This window comes from Dipodomys spectabilis, unplaced genomic scaffold (assembly GCF_019054845.1).
Source record: "Dipodomys spectabilis isolate Male_0828 unplaced genomic scaffold, ASM1905484v1 ptg000067l, whole genome shotgun sequence".
Taxonomy (NCBI): Eukaryota; Metazoa; Chordata; class Mammalia; order Rodentia; family Heteromyidae; genus Dipodomys; species Dipodomys spectabilis.
In genome coordinates this window covers 4,682,450-4,704,834 of record NW_024870744.1, presented here as the reverse complement: position 1 = coordinate 4,704,834, position 22,385 = coordinate 4,682,450, and the positions used below count along the sequence as shown (strand labels likewise).

The following is a 22,385-nucleotide window of genomic DNA, read 5'->3' as shown; positions in this document are numbered from 1 at the left end:
AGGCCCTTGTGAGGTTAGTTCAGAAGGGGTGGACAGTGGTAAAAGCAATGCAGAAGGAGCAGGCTATCCCCAGAGGGGAGCAGATGAACAGTGTGCTGACTCCAGGAGAGCAGGAAGGAAAGGGCATTTGTGAGGCTGTCTCTAATCAGGAGCTACAGAATAGCCCAAGCAAGATTATAGGCAGTTAGGGCTGGGAAGGTGGCTCAGTGGTAGAGTGCTTGGCTTGCATGCCTGAGGTCCTGCGTTCGATTCCTTCGCACCACATAAGCAAAAAGCCGGAAGTGGCGCTGTGGCTCAAGTGGTAGAGCGCTAGCCTTGAGCTGAAGAGCTGAGAGACAGCACCCAGACCCAGAGTTCAGGCCCCACGACCGGACCCAAAAAAAAAAAAGATTATAGGCAGTTGGACAGTAAAAATTCAGTTTGATCAGCCTTGCTACCACCCAAACCATAGAGTTAGGTCAGCTTCCTGTACTGGGCAGCTCTGTATGCCAGCCACGTGCCAGACACGACGGCAGTTTCACATTGCTTCTTCATTTGGGTTGGCATTACATCCCAACCAACCCACTGAAAGCTAGAATCACAAGTCAAGCATCATTTAATGCACTAGCCCAGAATAACCCGGTCTGGCCAGCCTGCATTAAACATGCTCAAAGCGGTTACATTAGTCTCAGCCGGACACAGAATGAGGCAGAAAGCATATCTTCTCACTCGCTGCCCTGCTCACAAAAATGACTCATACGGCATGTGGCGGGTGTGAGAAGAGGCAAGGACTAAAGCCTCTACCACACTGCCCACAGTCCCGTGTCACCTCGGCCATTTCAGCCTTGTCTTCCCAAGACAAGCAAGTGAAGGTGTAAAGGGGGCATGCTGGTGTTTCAGCCCAGTGGTCTGCAGTGCGCGTCTTTTTAGCCAGCAAGTGATGAGGCTGTTGGAGTGATTTGAAGTGGAAAGAAGGAAGTATAAACTGTCAGTGGTCCCTGCCTGCAGGTCTCTGGCCCTGGGTGGACAGCACAGGCGCAAGGGGGAGGAGAAGGAGGAGAAGCAATGGGGGAGGAAGAGGAAGCAGTGGGCTGGAAGACTCCACCTGTTTACCTGGTCTGAATCCCAGGATGGCAGCCCCTGTAGGGCCATTCCTGCGCCCTGCCCACCTACCCTGGGAGCTGGGCCAGGCGAGGCTCAGGGGCACTGCTTCCTTTGTGTCTGTTTCCGCCTGCCTTTGGGGCCAGCACCCTGCTGCAGCACTCAGCTGTGGAGTAGCATTTGGCCTGGCTACATGTGCGCTAATTTTAGCTTACATTAGTTACATGGTGGGGAAGGTCTCATTGTTATACTTACACTCCTGCTTGTGATGTATTCTAATCAATGCCTTCCCCTCTGTCGTTCCAACCCCTCCCCCCCTCCCCTTTCCCCTTCCCAGTTTCAACAGGTTTTTCATTGCTCAGCTTCCTCCATGTCCTTTCTCACTGCACCCACCCCCGACAGGCTGTCTCTCTTTCCATGTTCCCTGTCTCCTGTTGATCAACAGGGGTTCTTTATGCTGTTTTCATAGGCATTATGAAATTATTCACCCTCTATCTTTATTTTTCCTTTCTCCCTCCTTCTAAGTAGTCCTTCAGTTTGATTTATGTTATAATTATGTGTAGGATATAGATATAGATATATTTGATTTCCATATATGACCAAAAACATACAATATTTGACTTGGAGCTTGAGCTTGGCATGTGTCACTTAGTATAATGGCTTCAAATTGCATTCATTTTTTGGCAGATGTCATGATTTTATTTTTCTTTTACGTATCATATTCATATATACATAATGGGATGTGTGTGTACATGTACCATAGTTTTTTTTTTGGGGGGGGTCCAGTCGTGGGGCCTCAACTCTGGGCCTGGGCGCCGTCCCTCAGCTCTTCAGCTCAAGGCTAGCACTCTACCACTTGAGCCACAGCGCCACTTCCGGCTTTTTTCTTTTTGCTTATGTGGTGCTGAGGAATCGAACCCAGGGCCTCATGCATGCAAGGCATGCACTTTACCACTGAGCCACCTTCCCAGCCCCCTGTACCATAGCTTTTTATCCATTCATCTGTTGTGGGGCACCTTGCCTGATTCCAATCTGGCACTTATGAATAGTGCTTTAATAAACTTAGCTATGCAGTGTCTTTCTGGTATAGTGACTTACTCTTCCATGGTTATCTATGCCCAGTGGTAGTTGGGGGAGGGGGGCAGTTATAGCCTTTTGAGGAATCTCCATGCTGATTTCCACAGTGGCTGCATTAGTTTACATGCCCATCAGCAGTGAACAAAGTTCCTTAAGAGATTTTTTTTGTTGTCATTGTTGGTTTTGGAGCTTGAACTCTGGGCTTGGGCACTGTCCCTGATCTCTTCAGCTCAAGGCAAGCACTCTACCACTTGAGCCACAGCACTTCCGGTTTTCTGGTTGTTAATTGGAAATAAGAGTCTCCCAGATTTTCCTTGCCGGAGCTGGCTTTGAACCGTGATCCTCAGATCTCAGTCTCCTGAGTAGCTAGGATTACAGGCGTGAGCCACTCATGCCCAGCAGAGGAATTTTTTTTTTTTTTTTTGTCGGTCGTGGGGCTTGAACTCTGGGCCTGGGCGCTGTCCCTCAGCTCTTCAGCTCAAGGCGAGTGCTCTACCAATTGAGCTACAGTGCCACTTCCGGTTTTCTGGTGGTTTATTGGAGATAGGAGTCTCATGGTCTTTCCTGCCCGGGCTGGCTTTGAACCGCGATCCTCAGATCTTAGCCTCCTGCGTAACTAGGATAACAGGCATGAGCCACCAGTGCCCGGCTGGAAATTTTTTTTTTTTTTTTTAAGCACTAAGCTGCTGGAAATTAGATGGGGAGCTTTTTAAAAATTATAGATACCTATTTTTTCTGTGGAAGAAGAAAGTGTTTTGTGTTTTCAGTTTCAGCTAAATCTTGAGTATTTTCTGTATACTTCTGCTAAAAGAAGCAGTGTTTTTTCTAGAGTGTGTTTCCGTTGATTGGTTTGAAAGAATAGTTACTGAATCAGGTGCTGGTGGCTCACTCCTGTAATCCTAGCTACTCAGGAGGCTGAGATCTGAGGATCATGGTTCAAAGCCAGCCTCGGCAGGAAAGTCGGTGAGACTCTTCAATAAATTAGAAAAAAACAGAAATGGTACTGTAGCTCAAGTGGTAGAACTCTCACCTTGAGCTGAAGAGCTGAGGAACAGCGCCCAGGCCAGAGTTCAAGCCCCACTACCAACAACAACAAAAGAAAGCATATTTACTGACCCTCTTCTGTGATCCAGACACTGTGTTAGCTCAGGATACACAGACATGGACAGCGAGGGGGAAACAGGCATGGACAATGAGGGAGTGGACATAGACAACGGAGGGGAAGCAGGCCTGGACAGCAAGGTGCAAGTGGACATGGACAGCACAAGGCAGGCAGGCCTGGACACAGAGGAAGCAGGTGTGCACAGCGCGGGGCTGTGTCCTGGGGAGCTCACTTTCTTGAGAGGCAGAGACACATGATTAGTCAGTTAATGAGACCGTTTTAGACAGGGCGCAGTGTGTGGTAAGTGGTGATGAGGAAGGCTGTCCGGTGAGTTTTAGGTGGCTTCAGGAGCATTGCTGAGATGCAGTTCCCACAGCTTAGAGTGCACTCGCTTATCAGTATGCACCAAGTGTTCTTTCAGGAACTCACTGGTTTGTGCAGCTATCATCAGATTCAATCTTAAGCTTCTTTTGTTCCTAACCAGAAGACCCTGCTGCTCATTAGCAGTCCCTTTCTGACCGCTCTCCCTTCCCGGTTGTTTATGGCAGGGGCTGACTACTACACTTAGACTCTCCTGCCCGAGCGTGTCAGATCAGTGGAATGTGCCACGTGCGGTCTTCTGTGACTGGTTGCCATGCCGTAGTCATTCTTTTACATTGCCAAATAATGCTCCGTTGTGAGGAAATACCACATTTTACTTACTGGTCATGGACATTTGAGTTGTCCCTACCTTCTGGTTTTTATGAATAGTGCTGTTGTGAATTGTCCTGTGGCATCATGGGGTCAGACTGTGACCAGCATACATGACCCGGAGCAGTGTGTGAGGCCGCTGGCCTCTCCAGTCCTCAGCAGCGCCCCTGAGAAGCAGTGCCTCCGTGTGCTTCTGATTTATATTTCCCTAAGCATTACTGGCCTTCCACCTATTGCTGATTTGGGGAAATGTCTATTTAAATTGTGCTCTTTGTCTATCATTTAGTTTTATGTAAGCTGTTTGTTGAGTTGGCAGTCCTAGGGTTTAAACTCAGGGCCTCACACTTGCTAGCCAGGTGATTTTTAACGTTTGCCTCCCAGCGGAATCAACTTCTTGCCCAGGGCTAGCCTTGGAATGTGAGCCTCCTACATACATCTACATCCCAGACTTTTTTTAAAAATTAAGATCAGGGGCTGGGAAGGTGGCTCAGTGGTAGAGCACTTGCCTTGCATGCTCGAGGCCCTGGGTTCGATTCCTCAGCACCACATAAGAAAAAAGCCGGAAGTGGCGCTGTGGCTCAAGTGGTAGAGTGCTAGCCTTGAGCTGAAGAGCTGAGGGACAGCGCCCAGGCCCAGAGTTCAGGCCCCATGACCGGACCCAAAAAAAAAAAGAAAAAAAAAAAAAAAATTAAGATGAAGTTTTCCTAACTTTTTCCCCCAATTGGCCTCAAACTGAAATCCTCCCAATCTCCACCTTCCTAGTTTCTGGCCTTACAGGGATAAGCCACCATACCCAGCTTTTTAAATTTTTTTTTTCACTGTGGTTCGGGGTACCAAATGGGCTTTGTGCGTGTTGGTCAATCACATTATCACAGAGGTATACCCTCAATGAATCCTTTTTTTTTTCTGCATGTAAGTCTTTTGCCAGGTGCATCATTTTCTTTTCTTTTTTTTTTTCATTTTACTCTCCTTACTTCCTTCCTAGGATGGTACTCTGCCACTTGAGCCATACCTCCAGCCCAGCTTTTTGTTGGTTATTTTGGAGATGGAGTCTCACAGACTTTTCTGTCTAGGCTCTATTTGAACTATGATCCTCCAGGATCTATATAGCTAGGATTACAGGAATGAGACACTGGCAACCAGCTCAAATGCTTTCTGACATCCTACACATTCTTTCCACATTCTCAGCTGTGTCGTTTGCCACACAGGAGTCGTTAATATTGATGGCATTCAACTTTAGTCTTGCAGCTTAGCATTTGTATCTAAAATTTATTCTTCCCTGGACACCCTGTAAGAACCCCACTGCAATATCAAATCAGACTTTTTACCTGGTCCTCACTCTAGGGAAGTCACTGCCTTTGCCTTGACCTGGAGTGCTTTTTGAACACCCTGCAGTGGTTCTGGCTCTGCTGCTGGCTTTGGGGCCAGGCCTGTGACACTTGTTGTAGGTTCTTTTTTTGTTTGTTTGTTTGTTTGTTTTTGGTCGATCGTGGGACCTGAATTCAAGGCTAGCACTCTACCACTTGAGCCACAGCACCACTTCAGGCTTTTTCTGCTTATGTGGTACTGAATTGATCCCAGGGCCTCATGCATGCAAGGCAAACACTCTACCACTGAGCCACCTTCCCAGCCCCTTGTTGTAGGTTCTTATACCTAAGAGTGAGAAAGCTGATTCAAAGGGGCTTCACTTCTCACATCCCACGCCTCTGCAATTCTGCTTGAATTTCTTTCTTAGAAAGTCTTCCTCTCGTTTCCCTCTCTTCCCTTCCCCTCCTATCTCCTCCCCTCCTTTTTCCTTCCCTTCCTTTCCCTTCTGATTGCATCAACATAGAAATTCTAAAAAGGATACTTGGGCATTATTTTTAGATCCTTTTCCATATCCATTTTGACTTTTGTTAATGTCCATGGTTCTAAACCACCTAACCCTTATGGAGCAGCAGTGGGCAGGGATGTTCAGTGTCCGTATTGCCTTCCCTTTGACTCCCTGAACAAGCAGAGAATGGAGGTCAGCTAGAGGACTCGGCTCAGGTCCACCACAGAAGCCACAGAAGCCATGGCTCTTCCCGTCCTCCTCTAACCATCAGCACTCTGTGTTTTCAGACTCGCAGCGTTCACACCTCTCCTCCTTCACCATGAAGCTGATGGACAAATTCCACTCTCCCAAAATCAAGAGAACGCCGTCCAAGAAGGGAAAGCCCACTGAGGGGTCGGTGAAGATTCCAGAGAAACCTGGGAACAAAGTAAGCTGCCCTTCTAGGTGTCCTTCTGGCCCCAGCCTGTGTCCAGCAGGGCACGTGGCACTGGCTCTGTGTCAGGGCACTCCCCGGGCCGTCGGTGGCCCTGTAGAATGGGAAGTGTCTGTCCTGCCAGTGGCTGAGACAGTTTTCCTTTTCTGGCTATGGCAGCCTCTGGGCACTGTGCTCCCACCCAGGGTGCAGCGTGCCACCCCAGAAGGCCCCATGCTGTCCTGGGACACACACACACACACACAGATGCCGCAGACAGCCTGAGCACCAAGCCCTGTGCTTCAGGACTCGTGCTCTGAAATGCAAGCCCCTGGAGGCCCAGCCAAAGATATGTGAGCCCTAGTAATCTCAGCAGGGCCAGCTGAGCCAGATGTTCTGAAACAGCTGTTGATTTTCATCAACCCCTACCTTCCACCTACACCGGTCATTTCAAGCTCTGTAGGAATCCAGGTTTCCTCTCTTCCAGGAGGCAAGAGACAGATTTCTACCAGAGGGCTACCCTGTCCCCTTGGATCTGGAGCAGCAGACAGTAGAATTTATGTCCACCAGTGCTGTGGCTTCCAGGTCTCAGAGGCAGAAGGTCAGTGTGACATTAAGAATGATGGGGTTTGCCTTGCCTTCCCCTGCAGGACCCTGGCCCGTGGTTTGGGGTGGAAAACACCTCCTGCCCTCCACTGCGTCCTCACTGGGTGGCACTGGGGCCCGGGCTGCTCAGCAGAGCCCTCATCTGCAGAGGGAGCTCAGTAGACACGGCAGCAGCTCGGGGCTTCTTTCTGGGGTGGGTCTGGTATGCTGTTTGGGTCCAGCGGGTACTGGGGTGGGTGAGTCTCACCCTGGCAGAAGCTGATCTTTCCTGGCGTTTAGAAGGGAAGGTTACCTTCTAAGCTACCCGTGCTCTTTTAGCCATCTGCAAACCTTGGGGAATGCAGAGGCCAGGAGCCACCGATGGGGCCTTTTCTGGTTTCGTGCTGAGTGCTTCTCATGTCCTCTTCCTTGGTAATCATTGCAGCCCTGACAAGTGAAAACCTGTCCTGCTGAAAAGGAAACCAAGCTGTAGAGACACCCATCACACACAAAAGGAGTGAAGGCAAGATTCGAATACAGGCTATCCAATGTCATAATAGTGAATTCCTTTTTTTGGCAGTGCTAGGGATCAAAACTAGCACCTTGTGCGTAACTAGCAAGTGCTCTACCACGAGTGACATTCTCAACCATGTGTTTTTTAGGCAGGTCTCAGTGGATAGCCCAGGCTAGTTTGAACTTTCAGTCTTCCTGCCTCTGCCTCCTGACTGCTGGGATTACACACATGCATCACCACTCTCAGCTGCTACATTTCTACTTCAAGAAATAAAGCCAAGGGCTGGGAAGGTGGCTCAGTGGTAGAGCACTTGCCTTGCATGCCTGAGGCCCTGGGTTCGATTCCTCAGCACCACATAAGCAAAAAGAAAAAAGCTGGAAATGGCGCCGTGGCTCAAAGTGGTAGAGCGCTAGCCTTGAGCTGAAGAGCTGAGGGACAGACAGCGCTGTCCCAGAGTTCAGGCCCCACAACTGGACCCCCCCCCCCAAAAAAAAAAAGAAAGCCAAGCTGGCACTGGTGGTTCATACCTGTAATCCTAGCTACTCAAGAAGCTGAGATCTAAGAATCATTAAGATCATGATTCAAAGTCAGCCCAGGCAGAAAAGTCCATGAGACTTTTATCTCTAGTTAACTACCAAAAAGCCAGAAGTAGAGCTGTGGCTCAAGTGATAGAGCACAAAAGCTAAGGTGGCTCACAGCTATAACTCTAGCTACTCAGGAGGCTGGGATCTGAGCATCATGGTTCGGAGCCAGCCCTGGCAGACAGATCTTTGAGACTCTTGTCTCAAATGATATGTGAGCAAAACTGAGCTAGAGTGTGAGTCTCAAGTTCAAACCCCAGTACACACACACACACACACACACACACACACACACACACACACACACACACACGTAGAGAAATAAGGGTTTTAAGTTCAAAAGTCTGGCTGAATGAGTTTTCAGGGCTGGAGGAATGGTTCAGTTGACAGAGTTCTTGCCTAGCTAGTGTAAGTGCCCAGATTCAAACCTTAGTACTGCCTCCCACAACATACCCCCAAAACCCCCCATATTGCTGCCTATGTGTTAGCAGAAGGGACCTGAAGGGCAGAAGGCTCGTTCTGTGTTTGCCGGAGACCTAATTCCAGGTAGAGGAAGCTCAGGGAGGCCCGTGCCTCAGCTTTGTGATGCGTAGCAGACCATGGAGCTGCATTCCTGGTGCCCTGAGAGTGAAAGCCACTCTCTCCCCGGCAGGCACTTCAAACTAACATGCTTTATTAAGCTGTTCAGCCACTCAGTCCTTGAATTTTTTTTTTTTTTTTTTTTTGTCTATGTGTGGTCCTGGGGCTTGAACTCAGGGCCTGGGTACTGTCCATTAGCTTTTTTTGCACTCTGCCACTTGAGCCACAGCTCCACTTGGGTCTTTTGGTGGTTAATTAGAAATAAGAGTCTCACAGACTTTGCTGCCTGGATTAGCTTTACACTGCAAGTTTTAGATCTCACGCTCCTGAGTAGCTAAGATTATAGGCAGGAGCCACTGGTGCCTGGTTTTCAGTCCTTGAATTTTTTTCTTCATGGTAAATGCTATTTTTATTAAAGGAAACTGTAGACCAAAATAGATACAAAGCTCCTCAACAAAATTATAATACAAGCCGGGTGCCGGTGGCTCACACCTGTAATCCTAGCTACTCAGGAGCCTGAGATCTGAGGATCACGGTTCAAAGCCAGCCCGGGCAGGAAAGTCCGTGAGACTCCAGTTAAACCACTAGAAAACTGGAAGTGGCGCTGTGGCTCAAGTGGTAGAGCGCTCGCCTTGAGCTGAAGAGCACAGGGACAGCGCCCAAGCCCAGAGTTCAAGCCCCACAACCGACCAAAAAAAAAAAATTATAATACATAAAATTCAACAATACATTAAAAAGGTTGTATATCAAGATTATGCAGAATTAATACCTCATATGCAAAACCTTAGCACTGGCAATAAAACACATAACACATCTAGATCAATAGAATAGAAAATATGAAGTACAATATCTTCTTTGTGACTATATGTTAGTGGTACAAGAAGGGAGTTCATTGTGACATTTCCATATATGTATGCAGTTTATTCCAAACAAACTCACTCTGTCACTGTCTCTTTCCCACCTACAAGCTTCTATCAGTCCTTGATTTATTTTTTCTTTTTGTGCCAGTCCTAGGGCTTGAACTCAGAGCCTGAGCATGGTCCCTAAGCTTCTATTGTTCAAGGCTAATGATCTACCACTTGAGCCACAGTGCCACTTTTGGGCTTTTCCTGAGTAGTTTATTGGAGATAAGTCTCACAGACTTTCCTGCCCAGGCTGGCTTCAAACCATAATATTTAGATCTCATCTTCCTGTGTAGCAAGGATTACAGGAGTGACCCACCAGCTCCCAGCCAGTCTTACAATATTTTTTTTTGGTCAGTTGTGGGGCTTGAACTCTGGACCTGGGCGCTGTCCCAGAGCTCTTCAACTCAAAGCAAGGGATCTACCACCTGAGCCACAGCGCCACTTCCTTCCCAGCGAGTTTTTGAATTTCTAACCTTGCTTTCTTTATTACTGCTAGAAGAGACACTGGAGGAAATGTTGAGAAGAAAGCAGCGTTCACTTATTGAGCTGTGTACAAACCTCAGGGGGATTTGGCAGTGTCTGGACCGGGTGTTTGGTCCTCATCATAGCAGTGTGAAGCCGGTACAATACAAGTGGTCAGGGCAAAGCTGTTGCAGGTGCAGGTCCCCAGAGCTGAAGTGCTGGGAGCCTGCCTCAGAGCAGGGATGGATGGGAGGGTCTGTGCCGCTCATGTCAGTGCTGTTCCCGAGTCGCTTGCCACTTACAGAGGTTAAGGGGTCTTCTTGTCTCACCCCAGGCGGCAGGCCTGCCGCCCCTGCCAGAAGCACACACACTCAGAAAGCACTGGTGGACAGAAGTTGGCTCAGAGCACTGCCACCTGCCGAGGTTTCCCTCTGCCCAAGCCCCTGTCCTGTGTTCTCACACATGCTGCTCTACCTGCGTGGGGCAGGCCTTGTTCCTATCTCCAGTGTGCGCTCATGGAGGCTGTGGCCCAAGTTCACGTTAAGATCTTTTTCCCCACTGCACTCTACTGTCTTTGCAGCTTGGTTTCACTGAGCCGTGCCAGTGGTCTCTTCTGTCTTCGTAGCTGAATTTGTAAACTCTTATAGCCTATAAGATTGAAAATGCTGAACAAACCTGGCAATGAGCCGTGGAGTGTTCAAAAGTGGCAAAGAAAAGGTTGCCGTGAACCCTGGCCTGAAGCTGACATCCCCACGCGGGCCATGCTAGCGCAGTTAGCACTGTCTAGAAATGGCCCTGGGAGGGCGAGGTCCTCAGTCCTGAGGGTGTTTCCACAGCCACTGGGTCCTGGAGCTCTTAAGTGGACTATGAGGGGTCCACTTTCAGCTCCCCGACTTAGAGTGAAATATAATACGCAGGATAGCTGGGCGCCGGTGGCTCACACCTGTCATCCTAGCTACTCTGGAGGCTGAGATCTGAGGATCATGGTCCAATGTCAGCCCGGGCAAGAAAGTGCGTGAGACTCTTATCTCCAATAAACCACTAAAAACCAGAAGTGGTGCTATGGCTCATGTGGTAGAGCGTTTGCCTGGAGCTGAAGAGCTGAGGGACAGCACCCAGGCCACGAGTTCAAGCCCCACAGGAAAAAAAAAAAAGGAAGAGGATGCTGGCAAGAAGGCCTGCGGTGGCAGGGCTGTGGGTGCTCACTGTAACTGAGCTCTCGGCACTGGGCTCTGATGGGCGGGAGCCACCTGCTGCTACTCAGCAGCAGAAAGGGCTGTGTGGCATTGCCTTTAATCCATCCCATGGGGCCGGTGTCTCTTACACTGATTTTGATTTCCTCTCCCCTAGCTTAGGCCATATCTGCGTCTGGTGCTTTGCCATCCTAGCAGGGAGTGAGGGCCAGGACTGCAGGCGGGATAAGGAGCACCGGTACCCGCTGGACTCTGACTGCTCTGCTGCAGGGGCAGCAGCCTCAGAGCCAAGCTGCTGTCTCCCACCACCAGGCAGGAGAACAGTTTTGCTCCTTGCCCGCCCAGGTCTTGATTTGCTTACTAAGCCAGCACCTCAGGGGGCAGGGGAAGGGGGAGGCCTATTTCTAAGTCTGTTAGAACTGTCTGTCTGTTCACACAGTAGGGTCGTGGATCTTGCTGTGCTGCCTAGGCTGTCTCCAAACAGCTGGGTGCCTCCTGCCTCCTCCTCCTGAGTAGCTGGGACTGCAGGTGTGCATCACCATGCCTAGATCTTCCAGTACATTTTTTTCTTTTTTCACAGAAAGATAGTTTCTCAGTGGTAGCCCAAGGCTGGCCTCAAACTCATTTTCCTCCTGCCTCTGCCTCCCAGCCTTTTTTTTTAAGTTATAGAAATTGAACTTGGGGCCTTGCACTTGCTAGGCTAGTGCTCTACCACTTGAGTCACACCCTCAGCCCTTTTTGCTTTAGACTTTTTGGATAGGTTCTTGTATTTTTGCCCAGACAGGCCTGTACCATAATCCTCCCAAGTAGTTGGAACCACCACACCCACCGTAGCCCAGCCCTACGGGGTTTGATGGATTTCCCTGTGCACTGTTCATCTCCCCAGGCTCCAGAATCCTGCAGACCATGTCCAGATACCATTCTGTCACTCCGCTGTGTGGCCTTTAGATGAAACAGCACAGATGGGAGACCCGGCTCTGCAGGGTAGTAAAGTACCCAAAAGAGGCAGCTGTGGCCTAGCAGCCATGGCGTGGTCCTCTCCTTCCCTTCCAGACTTTCACATCCTTTGTCTCCATGCCTCAGTATTAGCAGGTTTATAATCTCCAGTGCTGGTTCTGTGTCTATCAAATGTTACCAGTGACTTCACACCCTCGTTCGGTCCTTGGCTTTGATTTCTGTGGGTACACATAGCAGATGCATTAGCCCCTTTCATGACAAGGAGCCAGAAGCCCATGTTTCCGGAGCTCAGCCATGGGCCTCCGCTCTAGGCCATCCCTGGGACTGAGAGCCTGGTGGAGCTACCAGGCTTGTGGAAACCCAGGACAGGCAGGGCATGCAGGTGGAGAGTGCCACTCTGAGGTTATGTGTCTGGACAGCGATAGCAAAGCCAAAGCACCGCATCCCCAGGCCTAGCTAGTGCTGGTCCAGGTGTGTCATTGTACCCCCTTCTAACCACTGAACTAGCTAGCAGCTGAAGGGCCAGGGATCGCACAGCACTAAGCACATGGAATTTGCTGGAGAGCTCACAGAGGCCATCTGACTGCTGCGTGCTGGTTCCTACAGCGGAGCCCAGGGCTGCCTGGCTCCTTCAAGTTGGTTTGATCTTTCTGCAATGACAGGAAAAGCCTCTTTCTACTCTGAAGTGCGTGCCCCACCCAGGCCTCCCAACCCCAGTTCACACCTTGCAACCCCTTTCTCACTTGAATATGTTGAGACATGTTTTCTTAAGATGTTTCTTGTTCCCTTGCCAAAGTGCCTTCCAGCACTTTCTGATATATCAAGATGGCAGTATCCCAGTCCTCTGCCTGTCGGCCTGGCTCTGACTACCTGGCTCCTCCAGCCTGGTCAGGCCATGGTAAAGCCGAGCACCCTTGTCCAGGCAGTGAGGGAACCAGCATTAGAGAGAAGGGCTGGGGTCCCCGAGGCCTGGAGAACACCGTCAGGGATTACCCGCAGAATCCACACTTGGGACCTCTGGAAATTATCTGACTGTTGATCCAGCCATTTATAGACTTTCTTCAGATATTCCTATGAAATAAATGCCTCTGCTTGTAAATTTTTTTGGATTTAAAATGGCATTCCCATCATTTTAGAAGAGGTAGTATTCCAACTAACAACTACTTTTTTATACTATTTCTGCCTCTTTTGTTATTTTGGGTCATGGGGCTTGAACTTGGGGCCTAAGCACTGTCCCTGGGCTCTTTTTGCTTAAGGCTAGCACTCTACCACTTGAGCCATAGCACCACTTCCGGTTTTCTGGTGGTTTATTGGAGATAAGAGTCTCACGGACTTTCCTGCCCAGACTTTCCTGACCGGGCTGGCTTTAAACCGTGATCCTCAGATTTCAGCCTCCTGAGTAGCTAAGATTACAGGCTTGAGCTACCAGTGCCTGGATATTTCTGCCTCTTGTTTGCATCTTTAGCAACCCCTGCTCACCACCTTGCCCTCTGTGGCCATCGCCCCACTCCGGAGCCTTGGGGCACAGCCGGCTCCCTCCTCACAGTTTCTTATTCCACTATTCTCACATAGATTGTCTGGGTTTTTTTGTTTGTTTTTTGCCAGTTCTGGGTCTTAAACTCAGGGCCTAGGCACTGTCCCTGAGCTTCTTTTGCTCCAGGCTGGTGTTCTGCCACTTGAGCCACAGTGCCATTTCCAGCTTTTTCTGTGTATGTGGTACTGAGGAATCGAACCCAGGGCTTCATGCATGCAAGGCAAACACTCTACCACTGAGCCACCTTCCCAGCCCCTTCTCACATAGATTGTCTACTTGAGTTCTCACTCCACTTCCCTGCCCCTGCTCATGCCAGCTTTGACCTGGGGAGTGCTGATGTCGGGACCTTCAGAAGGCAAGCTTGGAGAAGAGGAACGACGGGGTGTTGTGTGGTTCAAGATCTGGGGTGGAGGGGCTGGGAAGTTGGCTCAGTGGTAAAGCGCTTGCCTTGCATGCCTGAGGCCCTGGGTTCGATTCTCAGCACCACATAAGCAAAAAGCCGGAAGTGGCGCTGTGGCTCAAGTGGTAGAGCGCTAGCCTTGAGCTGAAGAGCTGAGGGACAGTGCCCAAGCCCAGAGTTCAGGCCCCACGACCGGACCCAAAAAAAAAAAAAAAAAAAAAGATCTGGGGTGGAGGGAGAGCTGTGGGAAGCACAGGGCCACGTCATTGCTTTTCCTCCTAGATGGCTCTTGTCAGCAGCCAGTGCCCAGGCAGTCACTGCGTCACGGGCCCCCTTCCCCATCTCCTACCTGAGCTTCCCGCCCTTCTCAGCTTGGGGTGGGGGTCCTTCAGGAGAAGCGTCTCATTTCACTGAAGGCTGCAGGCCGGCTTCACAGTGTGGAGATCTGTTGAGGAGCCTGAAGGGTGTGTTTGGGGCCCTTTTGCCCCCTCAACCAGTTTCATATTCCCTTGGGTCTTTGGAAGAAAGCCTGGGATTTCTGGATTTTGATTTACTGGACAGACAGGTGCCATGGATATGGCCCTGGCTTCCTCACACCATCAGGGAGCCGTGTCACCACACTCATTATTATTATGAGATAAGTGTGGCATCCAGTGTGGCTGGTAGGACAGAGGGGAAAGGATTTTCAGGACCTCGGGTGTGGGAGGGAAATTCAGGACTTACTGGCTGCCCTTTCTAGCCCAGCCCCTCTCTCTCTAGGTCTGGCCTCTGTCTCCTTTCCTTAGGAAAACAGTCTGTCTTGGCTTCTGCAGCCAGAACCTTTGCTGTTTGCAGCAATCTCAAACTAGTTGATGGGAAATTTCACTTTCTCATAATAGTTCCCTTTAATCTCTCTCCTCCCTCCTTATGCTTAACATTTCCTTTCAGAACCTGAGCTGGCTGGAAGAGAAAGAGAAGGAAGTTGTCAGTGCCTTGCGCTACTTTAAGACAATTGTGGACAAAATGGCTATTGATAAGAAGGTACTGGAGATGCTTCCAGGGTCCGCCAGCAAGGTGCTGGAGGCCATCTTACCCTTGGTGCAGACCGACCCCCGGATCCAGCACAGGTGAGTTGCTCCGCAGAGCTCAGCGGGGCAGCCGTGGAAGGAAGGCTGAGGCGCCTGGGTTTGGGCACTAGAAGCACAGGTTTCCAGGAACAGTGGAGGCTATCCTGCTCGCCAGCTCTACCTGGCTGCTTCCCAGCCTTGAGATCACGGCTCCTCCTGAGGCCTTGACTCAGGCTGGTCTCTACCATCCCAGGAGATGAGGCCATGTTGGAGTCTGCTGTGCTCACTTCTTTGTGTGAACTCACAGGCAGCAGTCACATAGATTTGGAGTTCATTTCTCTTCTGTGCCTTCAGTCCCCTAACATACCTAACCCTGCTTCTTATGGCATCCAGTACTAGCACAAATCCTCACCAGCTCAGGCAATCAGCCAGAAGAGGCAGAGAAGAATCCCGTTAGAGCACGGAGTATGGGAGCACCTGCCTGTGCCAGGCCAGGCCCTCCCAGGCAGTGTGGGAGCTGCAGTCAGACTTTGCCCCAGGAAGCTTTTGTTGACTACTGAGGCTTTGATTGCTAGACTGCATTTTCTCTTAAAGATCAGCACGAGAACCTTGCCTGGATTCATTGTTAAGTATAAAAGGAAAAGCGGTTTTAAGTGCCATCTCATAGCCTGACAGGAGCTTAGGGTTTGGGTCTGGGGTTTTGTCCGTGGTACCTATTTGGGATCAGTGCATCTTTCTTCAGTTCCTCCATCTGGCTTTGTGTTCACCTAGCCCTGTGAGGCTGAGCTCTTACAAGCAGCTTTCAGAACTTGGCAATGAAGTTCACAACTTTCTTCTTCTGAGACATAGAGTAATTGGTATCTTTGTTTCCAAGAAGCTCTCTGCTGGGGAGACTTTGACCCTGGAGTTTTTATTGACCCCGCCGGAGATTGTGGTCTTTTGGCTAGAAGCTCCCTGGCGCTGCTGGTATGGCTTGGTCTGCTGCTGCCCGCACTGTTGCTGTCTCTAGTTTTATTCCATGCCTGGCTCCTAGGCAGCCTTGGTGCCTGTCTTCTTTAGAGAAAGAGCCTTATGTTGACATTAACCACGGTCAAATGTGTGGATGATGTTGTTATCCCTCTGTTCTCATGAGATGATCCCACTAGGAAAGAGTTCAAATCCAGTTGGAAACTTCTGGCTCACCATCAGGTAACAAGTGCTGACAGTGGTAGAGTTCAAGCTCTGTTGGAATTGAAGCGGAAAGCTGAGAGAGTGGTGGTCCCAGCTTCCTGGCACAGGCATGCTGGAAGCCAGTCTATGGGCGAGGCAAGAGCTGGATTGGTTGTGGGGAGGAGAGTCAGAGAAGGAAGGACCTGTGGCCTAGGTCAGTGTATGTCCTGGGGCTGGGGAGCCAGGGAAACAAGACAGGGCCTTGACCTGCTACCTACCAGCACAGAAGCCTCTGGGAAAGTGCGTGGAGTTGCTTTCACTAATCCCAACACAGTGGTTGCCACTAGGGTTTCTTCCTGGAGTGGGGGCTGGAAGCTCTGCCCAAGAGGGTGCAGGCATGTACCTACCTGTTCATGAAGCCACAGAGAAGGGGTAATTGAAAAAGGTTATTTAGTGTCCTTATCTCCTTCCAGGAAGAGCTAAGGCCAAAGGCAAGTGCCAGGGCACAGCCAAGTGATCTTGGGCTAATCCCACGTAAAGGATTTGCCTTTTGGAATTGTCCCAAAGCCGATGAGTGAAAGAACGTCCTCAGATGTTTCTGTTCTTTCCACTGTCTCTTCCTCCATCAGTGCAGCATGTGAGTGGGAAGGGGCTTTCCTGCCCCTTTGCAGCTGCCTTCTAGCAAGCAGGTCCCTGGCCACCTCGCCTGAGTTCCAAGGACACAGCTAGTCTGTACTGAGTGAGCAGCCAACTTGGGCTGTAGCGGGAATGCAGTTTTCTCCTGTGAGAGCCACTGTCTGTGCATTAGCGGCAGATGGCTTTGGTTCATGAAGAATGGGCCAGTGCTGGGTCTTGGTACATGTCCCCAGTGACCTTTGTCCCTCCTAGTCAGCCCCTTGCCCCGGGAAGACTTGGCGTCCAGGCTCGTGGTGGGAAGGGTGCTGTGGGGAGTGGTTGTTTCAGAGCTCCGAACAAATGGCAGCCTAGATGCTGGAGAAATGAAGTGTGAATTTACTGCCTTCATCCAACAGGGTGGTGCCTCGGTGTGTACCCCCTGCAGGCCAGGATAGAAGGCTTTGGCTGCATTAATGCTGCATACATGCTCCACATGGCTGTGGAGCCCCCTTCCCAGAGCCCAGAGCCCATCCTCCGCACCTGTCTCTCCATGGTCTCTTAGCTGATTCCCCGGCCCTCCCCGTCCTCAGGGACTGGGGGCTTGCTTTCCTTCCTCCAACTCCTCTCACTCTTCCTCTGCTATAATGCATAAGTCTGAAGTGGAAATAAAAACTTTCAAAATTCTTAAAGAAAATTATTTTCAGTATTTGAGATGTAGAACATGTCAACATTGTGTATTTTGACTACTACTCTACAGAGTACTGAGGGTGGCTTCTTGGCATCATAGTGAGGCTGGAAGTGCACACACACACACACACACCTGTATCATAGTGAGGCTGGAAGCGCACACACACACACACACACACACACACACACACACACACACACACACACCCTGTATCACCACCCTCACACATCTCAGGCCATCCCGGGCCACCTCAAATCTGACTCATTATTCTTGAAAGTCTTTCCTGCTGTGGCCCTCAGGCTGCTCAGCCATCATTACAGGGCTGAGGACTGTGAGCTCAGTGTGGGGAGGCGTCTCTGACAAAGTGCCATCTCTTCTGAGCTCATGGCTGCTCCATTCCGGGGTCCCACTCACTAAAACCTCACAAACCTATTGGCTCCTGTGATCTGTCCACAATAACTTTCAATCTCATTTAAAACAAGAAGCATGCAGCTCTGGCTCAGACCAGTGGCTGGCAGCTTGAAGGAGGGAAGACTGAGTGCTTTGTAGGCAATCTTTATAGATTCTTACATGCAGGGGTGTGAAGCCAGAAGAAAGTACTGTGATGGGATTTTTATGTTATATATGGGAAATGAATTTTTTTTTTAACCAGTTGTAGGGTTTGAACTCAGGGGCTGGGCTCTGTCCCTGAGCTCTTTTGCTAAAGGCTAGCACTCTACCACTTTGAGCCACAGTGCCACTTCTGATTTTTGAGTAGTTAATTGGAGATGAGAGTCTCACAGGGACCTTTCTGCCCAGGCTGGCTTTGAGCTGTGATCCTCAGATCTCAGCCTCCTCAGTAGCTAGGATTACAGGCGCGAGCCACCAGCACCCAGCTGAAATAAACTTTTTCACAGGTTAGAATATAAAGTTCCACAAAATCTTTGCTGGGGGTCAAAAGGCCAGGAGAGATTAGCTGAGTATGGTGGTGCTTGTTGTAATCCCAGCACTCTCTCAAGAAAGAGAGAGACATGGATTTTTACCAAATGAAGAGAGAAAGGGACACCATAGCCACTGACAGACTGTTCCTTCTGAAGTGACTGTCCTGCTTTCGCTTTGTTTGTAACATGTCTTTACAAACCCTTGTTTTCATTCTAGCTCAGCCCTCTCCTCCTGCTATAGCCGGGTGTACCAAAGTCTTGCCAACCTCATCCGTTGGTCTGACCAGGTGATGCTTGAAGGGGTGAACTCAGAGGATAAGGAGACAGTGACAACGGTGAAGGGCGTCATCAAGGCCGTGCTGGACGGAGTGAAGGTACTGCGCGGGCTCCAGACCACCAATCACTCATAAACCTACCGCATCAGAATGATCGTCTTCTGGTAGCCAAAGTGCGGACCTGCCTAGCCCACAACTCCTCCATCCACAAATCCCTCCATCACCACTGGGGCTGAGCACACTTACAGCTAGACAAAGACACTAGTGGAGGCGGGTTTTGTGTTGGCATTCAGCAGAACTAATATATCACTTTTCATGTTGCAGACATGTTGAGAGTCTCCATAGCAAAGCATGGTTGAGATGACCTGGGAATGAAAGCATCTATGGGCTTGATTTCCCTCATGCTGTCTGGGTATTTGCTATCCAGGGAAGTCGGAAATGGCCTGCGAGGAAATTAGTAATCATAGTTGAGGTAGAAGCAAAGGCCTTAGTGGAGCTGGGCCTGGGGGACAAGCCCTAATGAGAAAATGAGCCCCAGTGTTTGAGGAGCAAGACAGGTAGAGCAGGGACAGAGTGAGGGTCAGTCAGGGCTGGGCATGGTGGGCAGGGAGGACAGGGAACCTGCTTTAGGTGGGGCTGTGCCATGCAATAGAAAGAGTGACCACTACTACTTGCTGTCTATGGACTGGAGCCATTTGCTTAGCTTCTCTTTACTTTAGTTAATAATCCATAAAGAGTTAGCCTGGGCTGGGAATGTGGCTTAGTGGTAGAATGCTTGCCTAGCATGCATGAAGCCCTGGGTTCAATTCCTTAGTACCACCTACACAAAGGCCAGAGGTGGCGCTGTGGCTCAAGTGGGAAAGTGCTAGCCTTGAGCTAAAGAAGCTCAGGGACCATTCCCAGGCCCTGAGTTCAAGCCCCAGGACTGGCCAAAAAAAGTTAGCCTAACAGTACTGTGCATTGCATGGTTACTGGAAGGATTAAATTAGTTAATATATGCACTGCTTTTAGAACAGTGCCAGATACATACTGAACACTCAGGCATTACTGGCTATTAAGTACGCAGTGCTCAGCGCTTGCCTTGAAATGTGGCTGGGCCCTCTTCCTTTCTAGATTCTTCCAAACAAAATTATAGCTAAGACCTCTGCACTGAGGCACAAAGGGTTCCTTCCCAACTCACCAGGCTCCAGATTCCTGGAAACCGCCCCCTTGCGTGCCGCCCCCCAGAGCTCTGGGGAGCAGGACTAGGACCCCAAAGGCTGAAACCACGGAGAGAAGGCCATGTCTCTCCCAGACGGACCCTTAGCTAACGTCCCTGCAGCTCCCCATCGCCAGGACCCTTTAGACCAAGGTCCTATCGTCTCTGCACCCCAGAGAGTGGTCAAGGTCTGTTGTCGGCTTTTGGCAGGGAGACTAAAAGGCATAACCAGGCACTGCTGTGCTGAATCCAGGCTATCACATCATGCTGTTGCATCCCCCATGGTCGCTCATGTCCGCGTGGCCTGCATGGCATCCTCCACAGTTACTTGTGTCCACGTGGTCTGTGTGGCATCCCCCAGGGTTGCTCATGTCCGCATGGTCTGTGTGTCGCAGCATCACACGATTCCAGCCAGCTGGCCCTGCTGTTCCTGACTGCTTCTAGAAATGCTATTGTTGGAAATGATTTTTCAGGTGACATTGTTGCGTTTCTTCCCACCAAATCCATTCTGATGAGGTGTTCAGAACAAGTTAGAACAACTAGAGCGGAAGAAAGCGAGTTTCCACACAGCCTTGTGGCACAGCCAAGTGGAATGTCTCTGTGAAATCATTAAAGCACCATTGTATCGGTGAAAGGCCTGTCTGAGAGAAAAATTTACAATTTTTCAGTGATCAGAGAACGCAGAAAAAGAGACAGAGTATCTATGGAATTTGAAATTGTCAGCGTCTAAGAAAATAATTTTTCCACAAGTATCTTACAAATATTTTAGCCAGGACAAAGATAGTGTAGGTCAGAGGCTCTAAAAATTGAGTTTTGTCTCATTTATTTAAGAAGCACTTAACAAGAACCTTCTGTGTGCCCCGGTCATGGCCCTGGCCTGAGGGAGTTCATAGCTAACTGCAGGGGAGGAAGGACCATAAACAAAAGTTCACAATTGTGTAAGATGATGCCACAGGGAGAAAGAGCAGAGAGCGCGCACGCGCCCCAGGCTCCAGCGGAGGCACACAGCCTGCTGCTTGCAGGGTGGTCGGGCCTCCTTCCTGAGACGCAGGCCAGGGCCTGCGGGGCGGCAGGCATGGACCTGTGCTGCTGGAGCCTGGAAGGCTGTGAAGAGGGTCCGTGTTGGCATTGTTATTTATGACCGTGCTAATGACAGCGAGCACTCACTGGGCCGCCGGACCCGGTGCGCTCCTTACTCACTCACCCTCGCTCAGGATCCTCCGCTCACACCTCCTGCTGTCCCAGCCAGGCCCCACTCCCTAAAAGCCTGTGTCCTGGGGTGTGAGCTGTAGGGCTGGGCGGGGTACCACTGATGTGGTCACCCCACTTGGAGGAGGAATGCTGGCACGTTCCTCAGTTCTGACTCACCATCTTTCAAGTGGCTACTTCAGTTGAACGGAATTTTTTTTTGAGGGGGGGAGGGAACTTTACAAAAATGTTTTAAAAGCAGCTTACTTTGTTCTTGTTCCTGAATGAGTAATAGCATTTGTCAGTTAAACCCTCGCATAAATACCGCTTGCTAGCTATGTGGCCTTGGACCAGCTATTTCTCTAGGGTTCCTATAGTTCCTTAAATACTTGCCCTGAAGGTGTGAAGACAGGCTAGGCTGATGGACACCCAGCGAGTGCCGGGCGCCATGGAGCGCCTGCTCCCCTGCCAGTCCTGGTCGGCAGCTGTGGCTCCATTCCAGGTGAGCTTAGAAATGTGAGCCCTTCAGCCTTCCCACTCCAGCATTGCTGTCCTCTGACCTCAGGCAGGCTGCTCTCCACCCCGCCTTGCACTCAGCTTGGCCTGGCCTAGGCCTTCAAGAAAGAATGAGGGTTGGGAAAGGGAGAGAGGAAGACAGAAGGAAGCAGGAGAAAGAGAGAGGGAGAAAGAGGGAAGGAACTGAGGCAGGCAGGAAGGGCTTTCTTACACTGTAAGGATGTTTTCTGACCATCGGTTAGGATTAAGTCTGAAATGAAAACAGTAAACGCAAAACGAAAGTAGTAGTGGCTCTGTGAGTGTGTGTGAATGAATGTGTGCATGTGTGGACACACACATGCTGTACATGTGTTAATTCCAGGGCTTGAACTTAGGGCCTTACATTCTCTCAGCTTTTCTTATCTTTTTCATTATTTACAACTGGTGCTCAACCACTTGAGTCCTACCTCCTGGCTGGGTTTTATAGGTTAATTAGAGATGGGTTCTCTCAGACTTTTTGACCTGGACTGGCTTTGAACTGTGGGAAGCTCAGATCTCAACTTCCTGAGTAGCTGGGATTGCAGACATGAGTCACTAGCTCCCAGCTAGCAGTGGCTTTTCAAAAAACAAAATTTCTTATTCCCTTGTGTAAAGCCTAGAGGTAGACAGTTTCAAAGGCCAGTAAGGCCGGGTGCCGGTGGCTCATGCCTGTAATCCTAGCTACTCAGGAGGCTGAGATCTGACTGAGGATCACAGTTCAAAGCCAGCCAGGGCAGGAAAGTCTGTGAGACTATTATCTCCAATAAACCACTAGAAAACCGGAAGTGACACTGTGGCTCAAGTGGTAGAGTACTCGCCTTGAGCTGAAGAACACAGGGACAGCGCCCAAGCCCTACGACCAACAACAACAACAAAAAGGCCAATAAG

At 50.0% G+C, this 22,385-nt stretch overlaps 1 protein-coding gene across 5 annotated transcripts in view; it reads left to right on the top strand.

Moving 5' to 3' along the window:
- The window catches only part of Rapgef1 (Rap guanine nucleotide exchange factor 1), a 122,160-nt gene that overhangs the window by 56,827 nt on the left and 42,948 nt on the right, over nt 1-22,385 (top strand). For 3 of the 5 annotated variants that reach the window (XM_042680913.1, XM_042680916.1, XM_042680912.1), the window contains exons 2-5: nt 6,050-6,189; nt 6,662-6,775; nt 14,812-14,990; nt 18,520-18,676. In XM_042680913.1, coding sequence (XP_042536847.1) covers nt 6,050-6,189; nt 6,662-6,775; nt 14,812-14,990; nt 18,520-18,676 — 590 coding nt within the window. The remainder of the gene's footprint in view (nt 1-6,049; nt 6,190-6,661; nt 6,776-14,811; nt 14,991-18,519; nt 18,677-22,385) is intronic. The other 2 variants (XM_042680915.1, XM_042680914.1) reach the window with 1 other exon arrangement.